Here is a 22,013-nt window from a genome sequence, read left to right on the forward strand (position 1 = left end):
AGTGCCATAGACAGGCCCATGAAGAAAGTAGTAATTCTGTCTTCAGTGCAGGCTTTGAATAATGTATGGTAAATAAGGCCTAGGACCACACATTGAACAACAAGGATAAACCAACATATTGCCAGCTTCTCATTCAGTGAGCACTGTCTATCCTGTGCACTGAATGACGCAGGGGTCCTGTGGAAAGATTAGTATGTGATCATGTAATTAAAGACTGAAACATAATGCATACGCACAAGATAAGGTGGGGTGGGGTGGTAGGCCAAATTAAGCTTGCACAGGCAAACTTAATTCTGGCACTTTCCTAACTTCTGAGTGTCTGACTTTTCAACCTTAATAGTGTTCTGTTAACATTATCTTTTATACATAGTTCTATATAATAGCATAGAAAAAAGACAAGAGTTCACGACCAAATGCTCCAGTCTTCTAAAAGCTTATGCATGCACATACAGTTAGTTATGCACATGCATATGTGTTTGCAGGATTAAGGCTTAATTCTGCAGTCCTTAGGTGAATCATCCTGTTGAAGTCAGCATGCTATAGGATATTGAGGACTTGATGTTCATATAGTGTACCCAGGACTTGAAGTCAATGGGACTGCTTATCTAAGGTTCTGTCCGCACTGCAAATTCAACTGCATTGGAGGCTGCTCCAATTCAGTTTTCTTTCCACAAAGTTAAACCACTGTTCCATTTTTCAGCATTGACGGGACTCGGTTATCTTGTAAGCATTGTACTAAACCCCTGCATGTTTCCAAATTTTTACCACTATTATTAAAGCACAACTAAGTCCTGTTGGCTTTAACACAATTCTTAACATTAGGTCCTGTCAGCACTGCAAAGCAGGACTAAATTTACCAGTTGGGATCCCTGACATCCATGAAATTTTCAGGACACACACTGCAAAATATTACCCGGGCAGTAATTAATCCCAACACACTCCCACAGGTGTACAGCTTCATCCATACATATTTCTACAGTCACAAACCCTGTCTATCCTACCTAACAAACCAGATTTAAATATGGGGAGAGGGGGAATGGAACAGCCTTATGGCCAAACCATGTAACAATAATGGGGGAGGGGATTCCTGACCTGTGAGTACAGGGGGAAAAAACAAAATTTAAGCATGAGAGAGAACAATGCTCTAACCCCGTTTGGTGTCTAGGCCAGCTCTATGTTCCTCTCTCACTGGTAGAGTATGGCTTGGCCATATTTGTAGTGCAGATGGGAGGGATCACCCTTCCTGATCCCTTTTCCACAATCAGGGATTTGCTCTTCTCTGGAGCAGAGTTAGTCCTCCTCTCACCTGTGCACTGGCAGCTCTGATTGAAGAACTTCAGGGGCCATCGTTCCCGGTCATCCACGTTGCGGAGGGTGTACGGGCCGCGCCATGGCCTGGTGTCCACCTGCACCTCCCTGCACGATCCCCTGCCCTGCTGGGAGCCACACGCATTGCCTGGCTCTTGCCCCAAGGCTGGGCAGCAGCGCTTGGCCAGCAGCGCCTCTACCGTCATGCAGACGCGGGGGAACTGCGCCTCAGCCTGCGGAGCACAGCAGCAGCTCAGGTAGCTCAGGAGAGCAGATGAGAGCCATCTCACCCACTGGAGCTGGGAGGTCATTGCTGCAGGGACCACGCACTGTGCCAGGTTTGGCTTCCAGCAATCAAGGACAGGAGCGAAGGTGTTTCATGAACAGCCTCTGGACAAGAGGAGAACCGCACTTTTTCTCAGATTCTCAGCAGACTGGGCTCTGACTGACTGAGATAATTTCCCTCACTGCTTATGATGTTGGCATTTGGGGTGTTTGTTTAATCCTTGACTCGAACTGCCTTGAATATGGTTCAAAAGGCCTTTGTTCTGCGGTGCTTGCCAAGATTTGGAGGATTTCTATAGAGGGTGGGAGAAGCCCTCATTAGGAGGATTAGCACTGCCTAAATCCTCTTGTTTAGCACATGACTTCAAGGGTGAAAAGAGGCTGATGAGTGGGGGGGGGGGGGAAGTCCTGAGGGGCTTTGGATGTCTGTGAAGGAGGCACATTCTTAGATTTACTTCTCTGTGTCTTGTCTGTCTCGCCTGCTTTGCCAAACTGCTGACCTCAGATTGTGCCTGGGATGATTGGGGAAACAGGACTTTTTTGTTTGTCCATTTTTTTTAAATCAAAACCCTTTAAACATATTAGAAGTGAAACAATCTTCTGGATTTTTAAACGTATTCACTGGCAGGTGGTGGCATCTTCAATGAAGCATCAGTTTGGAGACTTGGAGGCAAAGAAAAATGAAGCAGATACAGACACTTACCATACAGTTGCAAAATTAACAAAAAATAACAAAACCACTCCTAACAGCTTGAGCAAAGGACTGTATCCTGTTGATAATGACTGTAGAGTATCCAGGGCTTGAATTATGAATACAGTAGACCATCAGAATTATGAACACCTCAGGAAAGGAGGTTATTCGTAACTCTGAAATGTTCGTAACTTTGAACAAAACGTTGTGCTTATTCTTTCAAAAGTTTACAACCGAACATCGACTTAATACAGCTTTGAAACTTTACTCCGCAGAAATAAAATGCTGCTTTTAACTTCTTAATTTAAATGACACAAGCACAGAAACAGTTTCCTTGCCTTGTCAAATCTTTTTTTTTTTACTTTTTTTTTTTGTAGTTTTCATTTAACGCAGTACTGTGCTGAACATTATTTGCTTTTTTTGCTTTTTTTTCCTGTCTCTGCTGCCTGATTGCATACTCCCAGTTCCAAATGACGTGTGTGGTTGACTGGTCAGTTTGTAACTCTGGTGTTCGTAACTCTGAGGTTCTACTGTATTTAAGTGGGGAATGGAGAAGGCCTCCCTGTTTCTTCTATCCTCTTCACAGAAATATTGAACTACTTTTCAATTTTAAGAAGGGACATAGTATTGTCTCCTACCAACTCCTTTCCACCCCAGGATTTGCTCTTACGCTATAAACTGTTATTGGGTGAGCTGATTGCTAAAATCTCAGGAGGAATCAAGATGGAAGAATCACACCTGAACATTTGTTACCCAGATGGGAGGAGACATTCTGAACACAGATGCATCTTATCTTCATGCAAATTCGAACTCACCAGAGTACTTCCAGATGAGTAAGACTTTGAAGGATCAAGACCTACCTTTCTGCCAGCTCTAATTTTCTCTATACAATTTTGCCCATTTTTAGAACAATGTGTCCTGAAATGCCATCTCTTTTAAGATGATTATACAAGCCCTTGATCTATGCCCAATTTTTCCTCTGTTGAGCATATATGGAGTACATACCTAGCTATCTGTATATTATATTTACACATCTTTTATAACTTAGCAAAGTTACATGTACATCAACAACAACTTGAGATATTTATGTATCTGTTAAATATTAGGTTCTTTTAAAAGAGCTCCACAGCATACTTTTCATAATACGCTGAGGGCATGTTCTCTCTATCCACACAGAAATGGGAAAAATACATCCCTCAAGATGTATTATGCACAGTGTAAGTACAGTTGAGTAAAAGTTCACCTTTTCTTTTTTCTCTCTCTAGCCTTTGCCTATAGAAATGAACAGATCAGTAGGTTAGCCACCCAATGCTCATCACAATCCAACTTTACTATCTTGTTTTTTATCTCCGCTGACATCAGAGGAATACACAGTACGGAGATGAGCAAAGGGTAGTTATTAGTGACGTCCTCCTGAAACTACCCAGGCTCCCAAAAGTCAAGGATTGTCCCACACTGCCAGATGTTACATATACATAACTAAATAGTCATTCAATTGTTACATACTTTCTGTAGTTCATTTCTCTTCATTATCTAGTACCAAGATATTTATGTGAAAGCCTCTCCCTGGTTCTTTCACCGAAAACCAGCTGTTGCATTTGGAATATTGGAACAAATTATCTTGAAAGCAGTTGTGAAAGGATGTGAAATCAGTTGTGAAAGGATTTGAAGCAGTTTTTGTACCAGGAGTTGAAGTGTGAGGAGAAAGTGCTGGCTCTCTATTCCCCATCCCCACTACCTGCATCTACCAACTCAGGTTCACTTATGTTGATTAGATAGGGTCTGAAACTTGTATGAAATGCTCCTCCACAAATATTACATTAACAAGCTTTAGTAATACTTGGATAGTATTTAGCAGTGAATGTTTAATATATATATATATATATATAACACTAAACAGTGATCTTTTGTTATGTGGAATGTATTAAATGTCATTTCTATTTGTTAGAGATTAATTCGGTAGGTATTTCTTCTCTCTAATGTTAGGGTAGTTTTAAATGTACAGTGTTAAAAGTTTAAATTAAAAAGACTTATCTGTGCCCCACTGCCCTTCTCTTTGCAGTTTCCCTTCTCTACCTTCCCCACAACTAATTGACTCATCTACTACCCTTTCTCCCCTCTCTCCACTCTCTGACCTTGCTTCCATGAACACTACCCATTCCTCCATCCTCATGCACTGCACAACGGGCACCTACATTTTCCTCTCTTTTCCCCCCTTAATCTGTTTCCCTCTCTTTTTAGTTTCCCTGCCTTTTTCTGTCTTTTCCTCAGCTTCATTCCTTGCTTTCCACTCTTCTTCCCCACTTGGGTTAAGTATGTACTGAGCTTTAGGCACAAAAGTAGCCCTACTGAAAATCCTTGAAGTTAGGCAGTACTTATGTTCCTGGTTAAATCAGGACCTTAATCCATGCTTGCTTCTCCAACCTTTGTTTTACTCCATCATTCCTTAGACACCACTCTGCCCAACCAGGGCTGACCCAAAGTGCATTGCCCCACTAACTAAAGAAGAAATGTAATGCCTCATAGAATAGAATCATAGAATATCAGGGTTGGAAGGGACCTCAGGAGGTCATCTAGTCCAACCCCCTGCTCAAAGCAGGACCAATGCCCAACTACATCATCCCAGCCAGGGCTTTGTCAGGCCTGACCTTAAAAACATCTAAGGAAGGAGATTCCACCACCTCCCTAGGTAACACATTCCAGTGCTTCACCACCCTCCTAGTGAAAAAGTTTTTCCTAATATCCAACCTAAACCTCCCCCACTGCAACTTGAGACCATTACTCCTTGTTCTGTCATCTGCTACCACTGAGAACAGTCTAGAGCCGTCCTCTTTGGAACCCCCTTTCAGGTAGTTGAAAGAGGCTATCAAATCCCCCCTCATTCTTCTTTTCTGCAGACTAAACAATCCCAGTTCCCCCAGCCTCTCCTCATAAGTCATGTGCTCCAGACCCCTAATCATTTTTGTTGCCCTCCGCTGGACTCTTTCCAATTTTTCCACATCCTTCTTGTAGTGTGGGGCTCAAACTGGACACAGTACTCCAGATGAGGCCTCACCAGTGTCGAATAGAGGAGAATGATCATGTCCCTCGATCTGCTGGCAATGCTCCTACTTATACAGCCCAAAATGCCATTAGTCTTCTTGGCAACAAGGGCACACTGCTGACTCATACCAGCTTCTCATCCACTGTAACCCTAGGTCCTTTTCTGCAGAACTGCTGCCTAGCCACTCGGTCTCTATCTGTAGCAGTGCATGGGATTCTTCCGTCCTAAGTGCAGGACTCTGCACTTGTCCTTTTTGCACTTCATCAGATTTCTTTTGGCCCAGTTCTCTAATTTGTCCCATCCCACCACTCCTTTGGCTGTTCCCAGCAGCCTTTGCACTGGCTTTAGCCATTCTTCAGAAGAGCTACCAGAGCAGCCACCGCAAATGATTCTGAAAGTGAATTCTATTTCATTGTTTCAGTGTCTTCCCTTCTCTATCTCTGCATTTCTCTTTCCAGCTTGCACACATTTTCTCCCACCCTTGCCCTGCTTTTTCTTTCTGCATCTCTTTAGGGTTACGGTAACAACAACTTGTGTGAGAATCTGAACAACAAACTGCAGAAGGAAGCGGACTGAACTTGGATAAAACTTCTCCTGGTGCTGGTGGGTGCTCATACCCCCCCGGCCCCACCCCCAGCCCCGCCCCAATTCCAACCCCTTCCCCAAAATCCCCACCCCAACTCCACCCCCTCCCTGCCCCTATTGGACTCCTTCCCCAAATCCCTGCCCCGGCCCTGCCTCTTCCCCGCTTCCTCCCCTGAGTGCTCTGTATTTCCGCTCCTCCCTCCTCCCTCCCACAGCTTGTTATGCCATGAAACAGCTGTTTCGCAGCAGCAAGCACTGGCAGGAGAAGCGGGGACAGCGCACTCAGGGGAGGAGGTGGAGGCGGAGATGAGCTGGGGTGGGGAGGCAGGGCAGGGAGCTGCCAGTGGGTGCAGAGCACCCACCAATTTTTCCCCGTGGGTGCTCCAGCCCCAGAGCACCCATGGAGTCAGTGCCTATGCCACCTACCTGCAATTAGGGTGACCAGATGTCCCGATTTTATTGGGACAGTCCCGATATTTGGGGTTTTGTCTTATATAGGCACCTATTACCCCCCGACTCCTGTCCCAGTTTTTCACATTTGCTATCTGGTCACGCTACCTGCAATCCATCTAGTGATGGTTACCTGCTCCAGACATCTGTGGTTCCTGATCCCTGGTGTCATGGGCCTCGGAGTTCCCTGGTCCTGGTTCCCTTTGCCTGCGAGAGATGCAGAAGTGAGCTGAGTCCATCCAGCTGATGGTCATCTAACTGTAATATTAAGACTATTTTGTTTGTTATCCCATTTATTCTAGTTGGGTCTGGGCTCCGCGCTCATTGTGTTTGGTAAAACTACCAAGTTGTTTTATATCTGTTTACCTTCCCTGTTAATATACCCTTTCTTGGTTTATCCTTTAAAGGTGCTGTCAAGGTCCCTCCCCCCCTCTGAACTCTAGGGTACAGATGTGGGGACCTGCATGAAAAACCTCCTAAGCTTATCTTTACCAGCTTAGGTCAAAACTTCCCCAAGGTACAAAATATTCCACCCTTTTGTCCTTGGATTGGCCGCTACCACCACCAAACAAATACTGGTTACTGGGGAAGAGCTGTTTGGACACGTCTTTCCCCCCAAAATACTTCCCAAAAACCTTGCACCCTACTTCCTGGACAAGGTTTGGTAAAAAGCCTCACCAATTTGCCTAGGTGACTACAGACCCAGACCCTTGGATCTTAAGAACAATGAACAATCCTCCCAACACTTGCACCCCCCCCTTTCCAGGGAAATGTTGGATAAAAAGCCTCACCAATTTGCATAGGTGACCACAGACCCAAACCCCTGGATCTGAGAACAATGAAAAAGCATTCAGTTTTCTTACAAGAAGACTTTTAATAAAAATAGAATTAGAAATAAGAAATCCCCCCTGTAAAATCAGGATGGTAAATACCTTACAGGGTAATTAGATTCAAAACATAGAGAACCCCTCTAGGCAAAAACCTTAAGTTACAAAAAAGATACACAGACAGAAATAGTTATTCTATTCAGCACAATTCTTTTCTCAGCCATTTAAAGAAATCATAATCTAACACATACCTAGCTAGATTACTTACTAAGAGTTCTAAGGCTTCATTCCTGGTCTATCCCCGGCAAAGACAAAATGTAGACAGACCCACAAACCCTTTGTTTCTCTCCCTCCTACCAGCTTTTGAAAGTATCTTGTCTCCTCATTGGTCATTTTGGTCAGGTGCCAGCGAGGTTACCTTTAGCTTCTTAACCCTTTACAGGTGAGAGGAGATTTCCTCTGGCCAGGAGGGATTTTAAAGGGGTTTACCCTTCCCTTTCTATTTATGACACGCCCCCCAAATCTCAGCTAGGGTGAAACACTGGCTGGGATTTCTTCCTGGAGCTCTAGAAAAACAGAGTTAATAAGACACATGCATCTCTAAATATGCTACCAAGTACATAAAGACTAACAATATTTTCCACATCTCAAGGACGATTTTAACCAGTTGAGTCTGGGAAACTTTCACGTGAGAGTGCATCAGCCACTTTGTTAGAAGCTCCTGAGATGTGTTGGATGTCGAAATCAAAATCTTGGAGAGCTAAACTCCACCGAAGAAGTTTTTTGTTATTTTCTTTGACGGTGTGAAGCCACTTCAGTGCAGCATGGTCGGTTTGCAGGTGGAAACGCCGTCCCCAAACATATGGGCGTAGCTTTTCCAGAGCGTAGACAATGGCGTAACATTCTTTTTCAGTGATTGACCAGTTGCTTTCCCTCTCAGACAGTTTTTTGCTGAGGAACACTACAGGGTGGAATTCTTGATCAGGTCCTTTCTGCATTAAAACTGCTCCCACACCACGCTCGGACGCATCTGTGGTTACTAGGAACGGTTTGTCAAAGTCTGGGGCCCTTAGTACAGGGTCAGACATGAGGGTCGCTTTTAGCTTGTTAAAGGCCTTCTGACACTTTTCGGTCCACCGAACAGCATTTGGCTGTTTCTTTTTGGTTAGGTCTGTCAGTGGGGCGGCGATTTGGCTGTAGTGCGGTACAAATCGTCTGTAATAACCGGCCAAGCCTAAGAAGGATTGAACCTGTTTCTTTGACTTTGGGATAGGCCACTTTTGGATAGCATCCACTTTGGCCTGTAGGGGGCTGATAGTTCCTTGACCCACCTGGTGTCCAAGGTAAGTCACTCTGTTTAGGCCTATTTGACACTTCTTAGCCTTAACAGTTAGTCCTGCCTCCCTTATGCGCTCAAGGACTTTTTGTAGATGTTCCAGGTGGTCTGCCCAGGAATCCGAAAATATGGCCACATCGTCAAGGTAGGCGACTGCATATTCTCCTAATCCCGCTAGGAGACCATCTACAAGTCTTTGGAAGGTGGCGGGTGCATTTCGCAGCCCGAAAGGGAGTACATTAAATTCATACAGCCCGAGATGTGTGGTGAAGGCTGACCTTTCCTTGGCAGATTCATCTAGCGGTACCTGCCAGTACCCCTTAGTTAAGTCCAAGGTAGAGATGAACTGGGCCCGTCCCAGTTTCTCTAATAGTTCATCTGTGCGTGGCATTGGATAGTTGTCTGGGCGAGTTACAGCATTTAGCTTACGGTAGTCCACGCAAAAACGTATTTCCCCATCTGGTTTGGGAACTAGAACCACTGGAGATGCCCATGCACTTTCAGAGGGGCGGATTACACCCATCTGTAACATATCCCGGATCTCCCGTTCTATAGCAGTTCTAGCTTGAGGAGACACCCGGTAAGGTTGGACTCTAATTGGGCGAGCATTACCTGTGTCAATGGAGTGATATGCCCGTTCAGTCAGTCCTGGGGTGGCTGAGAACGTTGGCGCGTAGCTAGTGCACAGCTCCTGGATCTGCTGGTGCTGCATACGCCCAAGGGTCATGGAGAGGTTCACCTCTTCCACACCACCAGCACATTTCCCTTCGTAGTAGACACCTTCAGGCCACTCAGCGTCGTCTCCTCCCTGGGCTGTAAACTGACAAACCTTTAATTCTCTGGAATAAAAGGGCTTTAGAGAATTAATATGGTACACCTTAGGCTTTCGGTTGGAGGTGGGGAATGCTATGAGATAATTAACAGCTCCCAGGCGCTCCTGGACCGTGAACGGCCCTTCCCACGATGCTTCCATTTTATGGGCCTGGAGCGCCTTTAAGACCATGACCTGGTCCCCTACTTTGAAGGAACGCTCTCTGGCATGTTTATCATACCAGGCTTTTTGCTCTTTTTGAGCATCCTGTAAGTTTTCTTTAGCAAGGGCTAAAGAGGTTCGGAGGGTGTTTTGTAGGTTGGTTACAAAGTCCAGAATGTTAGTTCCTGGTGAAGGTGTAAATCCCTCCCATTGCTGCTTCACCAACTGCAATGGCCCCTTAACCTCATGGCCATATACAAGTTCAAATGGGGAAAACCCTAAACTGGGATGGGGTACAGCTCTGTAGGCAAAGAGCAACTGCTGCAACACTAGGTCCCAATCATTGGAGTGCTCATTTACGAATTTACGTATCATGGCCCCCAAAGTTCCATTAAACTTCTCCACCATGCCATTTGTTTGATGGTGGTAAGGAGTGGCAACCAAGTGATTTACCCCATGAGCTTCCCAAAGGTTTTTCATAGTTCCTGCCAGGAAATTAGTCCCTGCATCTGTGAGGATGTCGGAGGGCCAACCTACCCTGGCAAAAATGTCTGCTAGTGCCTGGCACACACTTTTAGCCCTGGTGTTGCTTAGAGCTACTGCTTCCGGCCATCGGGTGGCAAAATCCATGAAAGTCAGTATGTACTGCTTTCCTCTGGGTATCTTTTTCGGAAAAGGACCCAGAATATCCACAGCTACTCGCTGAAATGGAACTTCAATGATGGGGAGTGGCTGGAGAGGGGCTTTGACCTGGTCTTGGGGCTTTCCCACTCTTTGGCACACCTCACAAGACTGGACATAGGTAGAAACATCCTTGCCCATTCCCTCCCAGTGGAATGACCCCCCCAAACGGTCTTTGGTCCTGTTCACCCCAGCATGGCCACTAGGGTGATCATGGGCTAAGCTCAAGAGCTTGGCCCGGTATTTAGTTGGAACTACCAACTGTCTCTGAGGATGCCAGTCTTCCTGGTGTCCACCAGAAAGAGTTTCCTTGTATAAAAGTCCTCTTTCTACAACAAACCTGGATCGATTAGAAGAGCTGAGAGGCGGTGGGTTGCTCCGTGCCGCCGTCCAAGCTCTCTGGAGGCTTTCATCTGCTTCCTGTTCGGTCTGGAACTGTTCCCTTGATGCTGGAGACAACAGTTCCTCATTGGATTGTGGACCTAGGCTTGGTCCCTCTGGAAGCGATATAGGGGATGGAGCTGTTTCTGTTGACTGTGAACCGCTCTCCGCTGGTGCACTATGTTGGGATTCAGGCTCCGGCTGAGCCTCTTGTGTCGGGTTATCGGCTGCTGCCAGTTCAGGGTCGGTGGGGCCCTCTGGTGTTGAGGTTGCAAGTACTGGATTCAGTGCTGGCAATGGGTCTGGTGTTGGTTGTTCGGCTGGTTCCGGTTCTGGGACTGGTTCCGTCTGGGTCTCTGGGACTGGATCCACTACTGCTGTTGCAGACATTGGTCTGGGGTCCGGGTCCATCACCTCTGACCGGGTCCCGATAGAAGTTTCCGGAACAGAGCCAGGCCTCACGGCTTGTTTAGCCTGGCTGCGGGTGACCGTTCCCACCCTCTTGGCCTGCTTCACATGATTGGCCAAGTCTTCCCCCAACAGCATGGGGATGGGATAATCATCATAGACTGCAAAAGTCCACGTTCCTGACCAGCCCTTGTACTGGACAGGCAACTTGGCTGTAGGCAAATCGAAAGAGTTGGACTTGAAGGGTTGAATCGTCACTTGGATCTCTGGGTTGATTAAATTGGGGTCCACTAAGGAAGCATGGATAGCTGACACTTGTGCTCCGGTGTCCCTCCACGCGGTGACCCTCTTCCCGCCCACACTCACAGTTTCCCTCCGCTCCAAGGGTATCTGGGAGGTATCTGGGCCTGTGGACCTCTGGTGTGATTCCGGTGCAATGAACTGTAATCTGTTGGGGTTCTTGGGGCAGTTGGCCTTTACATGCCCCAGCTCGTTACATTTAAAACATCGTCCAGTTGACGGGTCACTGGGGCGAGGAGGGTTGCTGGAGAACGGGGTGGTGGGACGATAAGGGGTCTGGAGGGTTCTTTGGGAGGTAGGTGGGGCTTTGGGCGGCCCCCGGTAATAGGGTGTGGCCTGGGGTTGTCCCTTCTGGTCTCCGCTCCAACTGCGACCAGTTTTTTTCTTCTCTGCCACCTCCACCCATCTGGCTACAATCTCTCCTGCCTCGATTACAGTTTTGGGCTTCCCATCTAGGATGTACCTTTCTATTTCTTCAGGAACACCCTCTAAGAATTGTTCCATTTGCATTAGGAAGGGCAAATTTACTGGAGATTCAACACTTGCTCCGGATATCCAGGCATCCCAATGTTTCACAATGTGGTAGGCATGTCGGGTAAATGACACGTCTGGTTTCCACCTTAGGGCTCTGAACCTCCGACGAGACTGCTCGGGTGTTATCCCCATTCTGACTCTTGCCTTGGATTTAAACAGTTCATACTTGTTCATGTGTTCTTTAGGCATTTCAGCTGCCACCTCAGCTAAGGGTCCACTGAGCTGTGGCCTCAGCTCTACCATGTATTGGTCAGTAGAGATGTTGTACCCAAGGCAGGCCCTTTCGAAGTTTTCTAGGAAGGCCTCAGTATCATCGCCTGCCTTGTAGGTGGGGAACTTTCTGGGATGGGAAGTGGTACTTGGAGAAGGATTGCTAGGGTTTGTTGGGATATTCTGCTGAGCCTTTATCTTCTCTATCTCCTCCACGTACTTCCTCTCTTTTTCCTTCTCCTCCAGTTCTTTGTCCCTTGCTTCCATAGCTCTCCTGTGAGCAGCCGCTTGGTGTTGTTCTGCCTCTTTTGCTGCCTCCCTTTCTTGTTCCTTCTCCTCCTTCTTCAGCCGCATGAGTTCTATCTGTCTTTCATGTTCCCTTTGTCTTTCCTCAGCCTGAAATCTGGCTAATTCCAGCTGTAGTCGAGCCGCGGATTTGGTCATTCTAACCTCTCTGTTTTTAACTAACTTTACACCCAAAGTTTAGAAATAAACAAACAAAACTTGGCTGTAAAATTTTGCTGTGCTGGAATAGAATACCTATTCTCTGATAGTGATTGTCAGCCTACAGAAAAAGACAATTCCCTTGTCTCTGCTCTGGGCCCAAATCAAAGCAAAAAACTTCCAACTACTTGGAAACCTGTTTACCCAGCCCAAAGAAAAAACAAGTTTCCTTTTTAAACTTGTGCTCCTTGTAAAAACTCAAAATCCAAAAAAAAAACCCTGCCACTTTTGTCTCCAGGCAAATGGGTAGAACACCCCCCCTTCTATTTACTTTTAGGGGAAAAAAAACTCTGGGTTGGAAGACTGTGAATTTCCCTGCAGGAGTTAAGTACCCTGCCTCCAGGCAAAGAAAACCTGCAATTCACAAAGATAATCCCCTTTTGTCTCTGCTTGGCCACAAAGCAGAGAAAAAAACAAGCTGCTTTCAGTTTCAGCTGCTTCTGGACTTCCTTTCCAAAGGAAAGAAAAAAAAAAATCTCCTTTTTCAAAATCTGTATTTCTAGTTCAAAAAAATCTCAACTGGATCTCAAAATGATTTCAGGTTAATCCCACCGCTATGCCACCATGTCAAGGTCCCTCCCCCCCTCTGAACTCTAGGGTACAGATGTGGGGACCTGCATGAAAAACCTCCTAAGCTTATCTTTACCAGCTTAGGTCAAAACTTCCCCAAGGTACAAAATATTCCACCCTTTTGTCCTTGGATTGGCCGCTACCACCACCAAACAAATACTGGTTACTGGGGAAGAGCTGTTTGGACACGTCTTTCCCCCCAAAATACTTCCCAAAAACCTTGCACCCTACTTCCTGGACAAGGTTTGGTAAAAAGCCTCACCAATTTGCCTAGGTGACTACAGACCCAGACCCTTGGATCTTAAGAACAATGAACAATCCTCCCAACACTTGCACCCCCCCCTTTCCAGGGAAATGTTGGATAAAAAGCCTCACCAATTTGCATAGGTGACCACAGACCCAAACCCCTGGATCTGAGAACAATGAAAAAGCATTCAGTTTTCTTACAAGAAGACTTTTAATAAAAATAGAATTAGAAATAAGAAATCCCCCCTGTAAAATCAGGATGGTAAATACCTTACAGGGTAATTAGATTCAAAACATAGAGAACCCCTCTAGGCAAAAACCTTAAGTTACAAAAAAGATACACAGACAGAAATAGTTATTCTATTCAGCACAATTCTTTTCTCAGCCATTTAAAGAAATCATAATCTAACACATACCTAGCTAGATTACTTACTAAGAGTTCTAAGGCTTCATTCCTGGTCTATCCCCGGCAAAGACAAAATGTAGACAGACCCACAAACCCTTTGTTTCTCTCCCTCCTACCAGCTTTTGAAAGTATCTTGTCTCCTCATTGGTCATTTTGGTCAGGTGCCAGCGAGGTTACCTTTAGCTTCTTAACCCTTTACAGGTGAGAGGAGATTTCCTCTGGCCAGGAGGGATTTTAAAGGGGTTTACCCTTCCCTTTCTATTTATGACAGGTGCTTAAGTTTTCCTTTACTGTGACTAATAGGTGATAGACCCCAATTCAGGGAAATCTAGCTTGATTTGGAAACAGGGGGTCCTTAAACATCTCCCTTTAGTTTCTTCTGGAACCAGTTGTGGCGACTGCAGCAGGACCCCAGATGGTTGCAGTATTCTCTCTTGCTTTGATTTTATTATCTGCTCGATTTAAGGTTTGTTGAAAGGTCCACTGACCTTGTGGGTGGGAAGCACCGATAGTGTGCAGTTGCTTTCTCTACTGGGACCCAAGTTAGATCGGTGGCAGACACCAAAGAGGTGTTCTACCTGAGCTGTGGAGAAGTGGCTCTATGTTCCGGCTCCAGCCGAAAGGCATGATGAGTTTGGTTATCGCTCCAGCCAAAAGGCCCAGTGGGCACAGAAAGCACTGGCTTAGTGGACCCAGTGAGCATCGGCAAGCTCTGGGCCTACAGACCTGGTGAGTGTTGTCAACTCCTGTCTCAAGGAAAGCCTGGTGGGAGCAGCAGGTCAGTACTAATACTGAGCACAGCTGTATTAGCACTCCAGCTGTGACTGTCTGGTGAATGTGAGTCGGCTCCGGCTTTAAAGGCTTGGGGGTGCTGCTTGAGATTAAGGGAGCTTTAAGTAGCTCTGTGGCACGCCGGTACAACTTGTCTAGTACTGTCAGCCCCTACTTTTCAAAGGTCTGGTGGGCACTGCGGCAGGCACTGCAAAGCAGTTGTGTATCTGTGTGGGCCAGGTACCTACCACTTAAGGAAAAGATGGCTGTTAGGACATTTGGAATCAATGGATGGGACAAGCAGATCAATAAAAATTCACTGGAACACAGCGTGAATTTATTTGGTAAAGGCAAAAATCCATGGGCCTGTGATGGAGTATACTAGGCCCTCTGAGGCCCCCTGCTGGAAGCCTCATGGCCCTGCCACACCCCACCCCCAAAAAGGGCAGTGGAGAGAGTCCTCCAAGCTACCTAGAGTGGCTGTGTGAGACACAGCCAATCAGGGCCCAGCAGCCTAGTATAAGAAGAGCTGCAGGATATGTGGCTGACTGACTGATGGAGTTGACTAGCCTGGTGGCCTGGCCTGAAGCCAGGGAGAGCAAGAAGGAGCTCTGAGCTGGTTTCTGGGACTCCATTAGTATAAGGCCCTCAGGTAAGGGTGAAGTTGGCTTGGGGAAGTGGCCCAGGGAATTAGAGAAGCCATGTGACATGGTTAAAGGGACACAGCAGATGGCTGCAATCTACAGGGTCTGTGGGCTGGAACCCAGAATAGTGGGTGGGCCTGGGTCACTCCCAGCCCCCCATTAGCCACTGGGGGGAAGTGGCCTGGACATTGAGGCACCCCAGAAGGGGAACTGAACTATAGTGGCCTGGCTGAAGAGGTGAAGCCAGAAAGCCCAAGAGGGCGAAGACATTGTCTCCAGGGAAGGAGCCATGGGGCACTGCTCTATCCTGGAGCAGGAATAAACTGAGAAAGAGACTGCAGGCACATGCATTTGGCCAAGGGGGCGCTTATGAGAGGTGAGTGAGCCCTGTAACAGGGCTGATGATTTGTTTTAGGGAGAAAATGCGTTGGAAAAACTGACAGCTAAGCCTACCCCAAATAAAAAGATGAGAAAGCAAGCTCTCCTCTATGGCCTAGTGATGGTTTCTAGGGAACTCTGTGAACATGTAAAATCAAAACAGAAAACTATTTTCCAAGTAAGAGTGGGTGGTTAGCAGACAGTTTCTCTATTTCAGCCTATCAGCCCACATTCTAGAAATATAAAGACTTTAGTTCAGTAAATTGTTTTTCTTTAAGCAGTTAAAAAAAGGAAAAGACCATTTTTTCCCCTCACAATTTAACATCCCAGAACAACCTCTTGACCAAAAAACCCCAAGCCCTTCTCTAATCTGTAGGTCTTAATTAACTACTTCCCATTCACAATATATCAAGAATTAAAATGCTGATGCCTGGCTGTCTTGAGAACTGGCACATAATTTACTCTCTCCTTCTGATCAAAGAAGGAAAATGAAAGAGGGTAATGACAAAATTAATCCATTCCCATGGCAATGACCTACAATGAAGTTGGGGAAACTATACATGAGGCTCAGGAGGAGAGCAGTCCTATGAGTTTCATGAAAGCAAGGATTTGTTTTGTATAGGTTTTTGTTTTCACGACAGGCTATGTCATAACAATAAATTAAGCCTTATTATTTGGTTAAACGTCAGATACTTACTAGGGCAATCAGCCTGCTTTCCTCCCATCATGCATTATTGTAATACAATAGTACATAAGAGCAGAGTGGTTTGTTTATGCTGGATTCACAGTATCATGCCCTAAACGTGGCTTGAAGATAAGATCAAGTTTTATTTTCTCTGGTTTTGGCAGTAAATAGATTATATTTTAATTTAATGAGACAACTTATAATTGTGCAATATAAATCAGAGTTATAAGCAACCCTTACAAGTTCCAGTTAGGCTCAGCCACCGGCTCTTCTCTCCTTCCCCCTCGAAGTTTAGATATTTATTGTGATGACATTTTAAAAGGGAAAATTATTGCATGGAGAAGAAGTGTGCGTTTGGAATGTCTTTATCAGTGGGGCATAGGAAAAAACCCTCCCTCCCTCAACACAACTAGCAATGCTCTCTCTTCTTCTCTCCTAAACTTCAAAATGAAAAATCAGAATACTTTACAATAAAGCGTTTGTTGGTTGACAGGAACAGTAATTTCCACTCTGTGGCCTCTGTGCCTACTGTGTTCTCCTAACCCCATCTCTTTCCTGAATTTTATATCCACTGCTGCAGGGTGAGTTCCTTTATTTTTTCAAATGTTTTCTCATTTATTCTGGATCCTATTTCATTTCTAAGCTATGTCCACACTACAGCCTATGTTGGCATAATTTAGATCAGTCAGGGTTGTGAACAAACCATCCCAGTGAGCAACATGTTACACTGACATTAGCACTTGTGTGCACAGTGCTATGTTGGTGGGAGAGATTCTCCTACACACAGAGCTTCTGCCATTCATGGAGGTGGGGTTTTTTATGCTGACGGTAGAGGTCTCTCCTATCAGCACGGAGCAGCTTTACCAGATGCAGCTTTGCCACGGCAGCACTGTACATGTAGACATGGCCTTAATCCCTTTTTGTGTCTGAACTCTGACCTTCTGCTTTCCTCACTCGTCTGTTTTTTCTCCTTCCTTTATTATCTCCCCATATCTGGTCTCTTTACCTTCCTTCAATTTATATACCTTCTTTCTTCCCTCGCTTTCAACCTTCGTATGTCACCTCATTCTTACTATCCCTGCTCTGTCACACCCACACTCACAGATTCTCACTCAATCTCCCCTTCCTTGCTTTGTACCAATCTTAATCATTTCCCTCCCCTCAGTGTAAACCCATTCTCTCTCTCTGGCTTGGGACTACTGTTTCCTCTAAGCTGTGCATGTGTGCGCATGCACACATCCTAAACACTGCGCACACGGCAAAACACCACGCGCACAAATTTGCACAGAGGAAATTTTTTGTACACACGGCCTGGCAAAAATTAGAGGGAACATTGCTTGGGACTGAGAATGGGGCCAAAGTTTGGGCTTGATGCGTGGTCCTAGCGTCAGGGCCGGCTCCAGGATTCTTGCCGCCCCAAGCAAAAATTTTTTCTGCCCCTGCTTTTTTTTGTGCCCCCCTTCATCCCTGGCTCCACCCCAACTCCGCCCCTTCCCAACCTCTTCCCCAATCCACAGCCCCGCCTCCTCCCCCCATTGCTTCCTGAGGCTCCCCCTCCTCAATCCCCTGCCCTAGCTCACCTCCGCTCTGCCTGCTCCCCTGAACACGCCGCCGCTCTGCTTCTCCCCCCTCCCTCTCAGGCGAGGGGAGAGGCAGCGTGTTCAGGGGAGCAAGCGGAGGCGAGCTGGGGCGGTGGGGGAACATTTCTAGGGGCGGCATGGCTGGCGCCAGAATGCTGCCCCTAGAAATGTGCTGTCCAAAGCACCTGCTTCTTTTGCTGGTGCCGAGAGCCGGCCCTGCCTAGCATTAGGGCAGTATCCCCAGACTTTCTTAAGAAACCATCAGCTATTGGCCTGTCTCTCTCAATGGCATTTATCTATTCCCTTCTAATGTGCCCATCATAATATCTGGATGCCAGCTTTTGTCCCCTGGGAAAGATCACTGTAAAGCTGGTGGGAAACAAACTCCTATGGCATATCATATTCATGGACCTTTCTGGGGTTTAAAATCTATTATGATCATCTAGTCTGACTACCTGCACAACACAGGCCAGGAAACTGAGGCTAAGAGTTAAGCAAGATTCAGAGATTGAGCATTTGCATGGAAAACAAGATTACATAGTTATAATAGTTAATGCTAACCAAAAAAAGTGGGGGGGATTAGAAGAGAGAACTTTGTTTCACGGTTAAAACCATACTCTAATTATTAGGGATTCAAATGAGACTTTTATGGGGCTCAGATTACTCCATATCTGCCTACGTGCACCTTCCTCTTATGCAGCTGGTGTGGGTCATTGTTGAAGACAGAAAATGGGACTAGATGGACCACAGTTCTGACCCAGTATGGCTATTCCTATGTTCCTACTTTCATCCTGAAATGAGTTTAATAACTTGTGGCTGAGCTAGAACGTCTTTCAGCAAGACATCCAATCTTCATTAAAATATTCCAAGTGATGAGGAATATCTCAAATTGCTTGGTAGACTGTTAAATTACTTGTTTAAAAAATGTTTTTTCCAGTTTGAATTTTTCCGCTTTCAGTCATTTAAATCTTGTTCTGTATTTGCCTGCTAGATTAAAGAGCCATTTAGTATCTTCTCACTGTGCTTTTAGACCATGATCAAGTTGCCTCTTATGCCCTTTTTGACCAAAGTTTTGTCAGGTTTGAGACCCACTGGACGTTCCAGTTGGCAGTAGAAACTGGTGTCAGTCAGGTATTTCTTTTCAATTTTGTTTATTCACAAAGAATGCACAGTCCTAGATCTCTGAATGCAGAAGTACTCAAATAGCAGGAAACAGCTTCTTTAATTCACAGCATCAAGAACACCCTTTCCAGCCTGCACCCCGATCCATACACCTCTCTAGGTTTCTTCCAGGGTCAGTCACTGTGCTTTCATCTGCTCCTTTTGGGTGTCTCTCGCCCAGTCTTTTTTGTCTGTTCTTAATTTCTTTGTGTTCATCTCCCACCCCACCCAAAATATTCACTTCTGGGACATAGTCACAAACTCCTTTTATCTTTGATAGGGCTTATGTTTACAGGTATGTTCATTGACCCTCCCTGCTAGCTAAGGTACATTTGAGTTACACCCTTTCCAGGTATTAAAGCCCAAAAATAAAGGATTACTATGCACTCAAAACTAGTCATCTAAGGAGTCTTCAGTGGGACCCCACGCACCTACTTAAGGCTTGTCTTCATGTAGCCATTACTCTTAGTCAGTCCTCCTGGGCCCAGGAAGCTCATCTAGGCAGCAAGTTGTCTCATGCCATTAGCTGACAACAGGCTTCCCTCACCAAGGAAGAACCAGAGCTCTCATCTCCTGCCTGGTCAGCCCCAAAGTGAGCTGGGCCTCTTCATTTTAACTCCCCTCTCCACACCTGACATCTGCTACAGGTGTAGCAGGGCAGGGCCAATTGAGTCCACAGGGCTCTCATTAACCCCCTCCCTGCCAGTGATGAGGAATGTCCCTATGTCCCATCACAAATAGCATTATTTATTGTTAACATAACTCTGTTGGTGTGTATGATGTGTGACACTGGCAGACCAGGTGCCAACTCTTGGTAAGGCATTAGGCCTCAGCTGAGCACTGACAAATTCATTGCTGGAAATGAATCTGTTTCACCTTTGTGTTAGTATGGTTAAGATGGGTACTAGACTATAACAATCTGTGTAGTGTTTACACTTCATGAAATGCCTGTAAGTTGCTGCATTCATTAATCTCTCTTAGAATTTCTATATCAGCTGCTATAAGGTAATTAAGTTTTTTTTGCTTTGTAACTGGAAAAAATGTTTGCTCTGAAACTGTGAACCGCATCAGAAGGGATCTGCCCATCAAGAAGGCCTACCAAAACTAATTGGGCCACTGTGGGACATCATAATACAGTTTTTTTTTTTTAAATTTCCACCTTGCAGCCATGAAGAGGCTAGCGCAAAAGGGCTCATTCCATCAGCTTGCATTCTGAAAAATGAAAAATTCTCATGTTGGCTATTTCTTTTCTTTTGCTGTTTGGGCTCTCACAAGTCAGAGCTACAAAACAGAAGACGAGATCCCCTGGGTTAGCCCTAAAAGACATTCCGAACTGACAGATTACTACAGTTCTGTCACCTTTTAAAATCATATAAACACAAATGAGTTGCAGCCTATATGCTTGCCTGCTTTAACCTTGTAATAATAACACTATTTCTTTTCTTAATAAATTCTTACATAGTTTACTATAGAACTGAGTACAAGCATTGTCTTTGCTGTGAGATCTAAGGTACAAGTTGACCTGGGGTAAGTGACTGGTCCTTTGGGGCTGGGAGTATCCTGAATATTTAGTGATCTTTGGTGTATAGCAACCATCTCACTGGGTGGCAAGATAGACTGGAATGCCCCAGGAGACTGTCTGTAACTCTATGATAAGACTGTTATAGTGCTTTAGAAGTTCACTCCTGTTACTGGGTTGGTGAAATCTAATTACAGTTTTGGGGTCTCTGCCCTGCTTCTTGACGATCTGCCCTTAGGTCAGACCTCACAGCCATGAGCAACTCCATGACACGGTGCTTTACGGACGTGGTGCAAAAGGCTTGGAATCCAGCTAACTCAAGGTTTGCCTCTGTGGCCCACCAGACAACATGCATTCAGGAATTCTTAAGCTAAGAAGGGTGAATCTCAAAGGCAGGGCATCCTCAACAGCAGGCCCTCACATCTGAAATTCACTAAAATCCAGGCCTTGCCACATAAGGAAAGAATTATAAGAGGTGTTTTTTTTTGGGGGGGGGGGGATCAAAGCTTTTTAATAACTGCTGGCTACATTGTTTAGTCTTCAAGGAAGAGTTCCTCACTGCTGTCCTTTTAAAGTCTATATGCTGACAGGAGCATATATATGGGAAATGCCATTGTCTTAATTTAAATGACTTACAGTGCTCCCAAAGAGCATAGTGATAAGCAAAATATAAATGCCTGAGTTCAGTATGGCTAAGTAAAGGTCTTCATATAAATATTTGACCCCAACTGGAATTTCACTTGAGTGAGGGATCAGATCATTAGGCTCAAGCTTTAGAGGGGCTGGGTCTTTGCTCCTCCATCCACTGTCTCCTCCCTCCCCTCCAGCAGAGACTCAGCATAGCGGGAAGTAGCTCCAGAGGTCCTGCACACAGCCAGAAGCAGCACTGGTCACTTTTTGAAAATTTGGAAAGAGAAACAGAAATTTGAGTAAATGATTGGTATGGCTGACCATGAGACACTGCTGTATTGCCTGAGATGGCAGCAGGAGTCCAAGATAAGTGCTAAAATGGTTTGAGTCCTTCCTACAAAGAGGCAACTAAGGCATAGTGATAGGAAAGTTTCTGCACCTTCACCATTAGACTCCTCATTGGTGGACTCCCACAAAGATCAGTCCTCTCCAGGGCTTAAATTCTCAAACTGTTTTCCAGCCCCCTCCACACACACCCCATTCAGGGCTCCAGGCTTCAGCTGCGGGGTGGGAGGTCTCAGGACTAGACATATGTTCTCCAAGCACATGGACTAAGGGTATAAAACAGAACACAAAGGTCCCATGCTTGGCCTTTTCTCCTCCCACCACCTATGCTGCAAGCAACAAGAATGCTCAGAAGACTGAAGACTCCAACAGATGAGACTTGCCCAAGTTTCAAGGGTGAAATTTGTGTATTATGAACTGCAATATACAGTGAGATGAGAAACTGCTTAATCTAGATATTGCCCAGCCTAATAGGGTTGAGTGTTTAGACTGTGCTTATGTTTGACTTTTTGCCTGAGTTAGTTACCAAAAGAAACTAAATCACCTATAATCACTTAATCTC

The 22,013-nt window shown here is 45.6% G+C and overlaps 1 protein-coding gene across 2 annotated transcripts in view; it reads right to left on the reverse strand.

The window, feature by feature from the left end:
- DCT (dopachrome tautomerase) overlaps window positions 1–1,712 on the reverse strand; it is a 28,366-nt gene extending 26,654 nt beyond the window's left edge. For both annotated transcript variants that reach the window (XM_074944553.1, XM_074944546.1), the window contains exon 1: window positions 1,307–1,712. In XM_074944553.1, the coding sequence (XP_074800654.1) occupies window positions 1,307–1,619 (313 nt within the window). In that variant the 5' untranslated portion in view covers window positions 1,620–1,712. The remainder of the gene's footprint in view (window positions 1–1,306) is intronic.
- Between the last annotated feature and the right edge of the window lie 20,301 nt (window positions 1,713–22,013).

This window comes from Natator depressus, chromosome 1 (genome assembly GCF_965152275.1).
Source record: "Natator depressus isolate rNatDep1 chromosome 1, rNatDep2.hap1, whole genome shotgun sequence".
Lineage (NCBI taxonomy): Eukaryota > Metazoa > Chordata > Testudines > Cheloniidae > Natator > Natator depressus.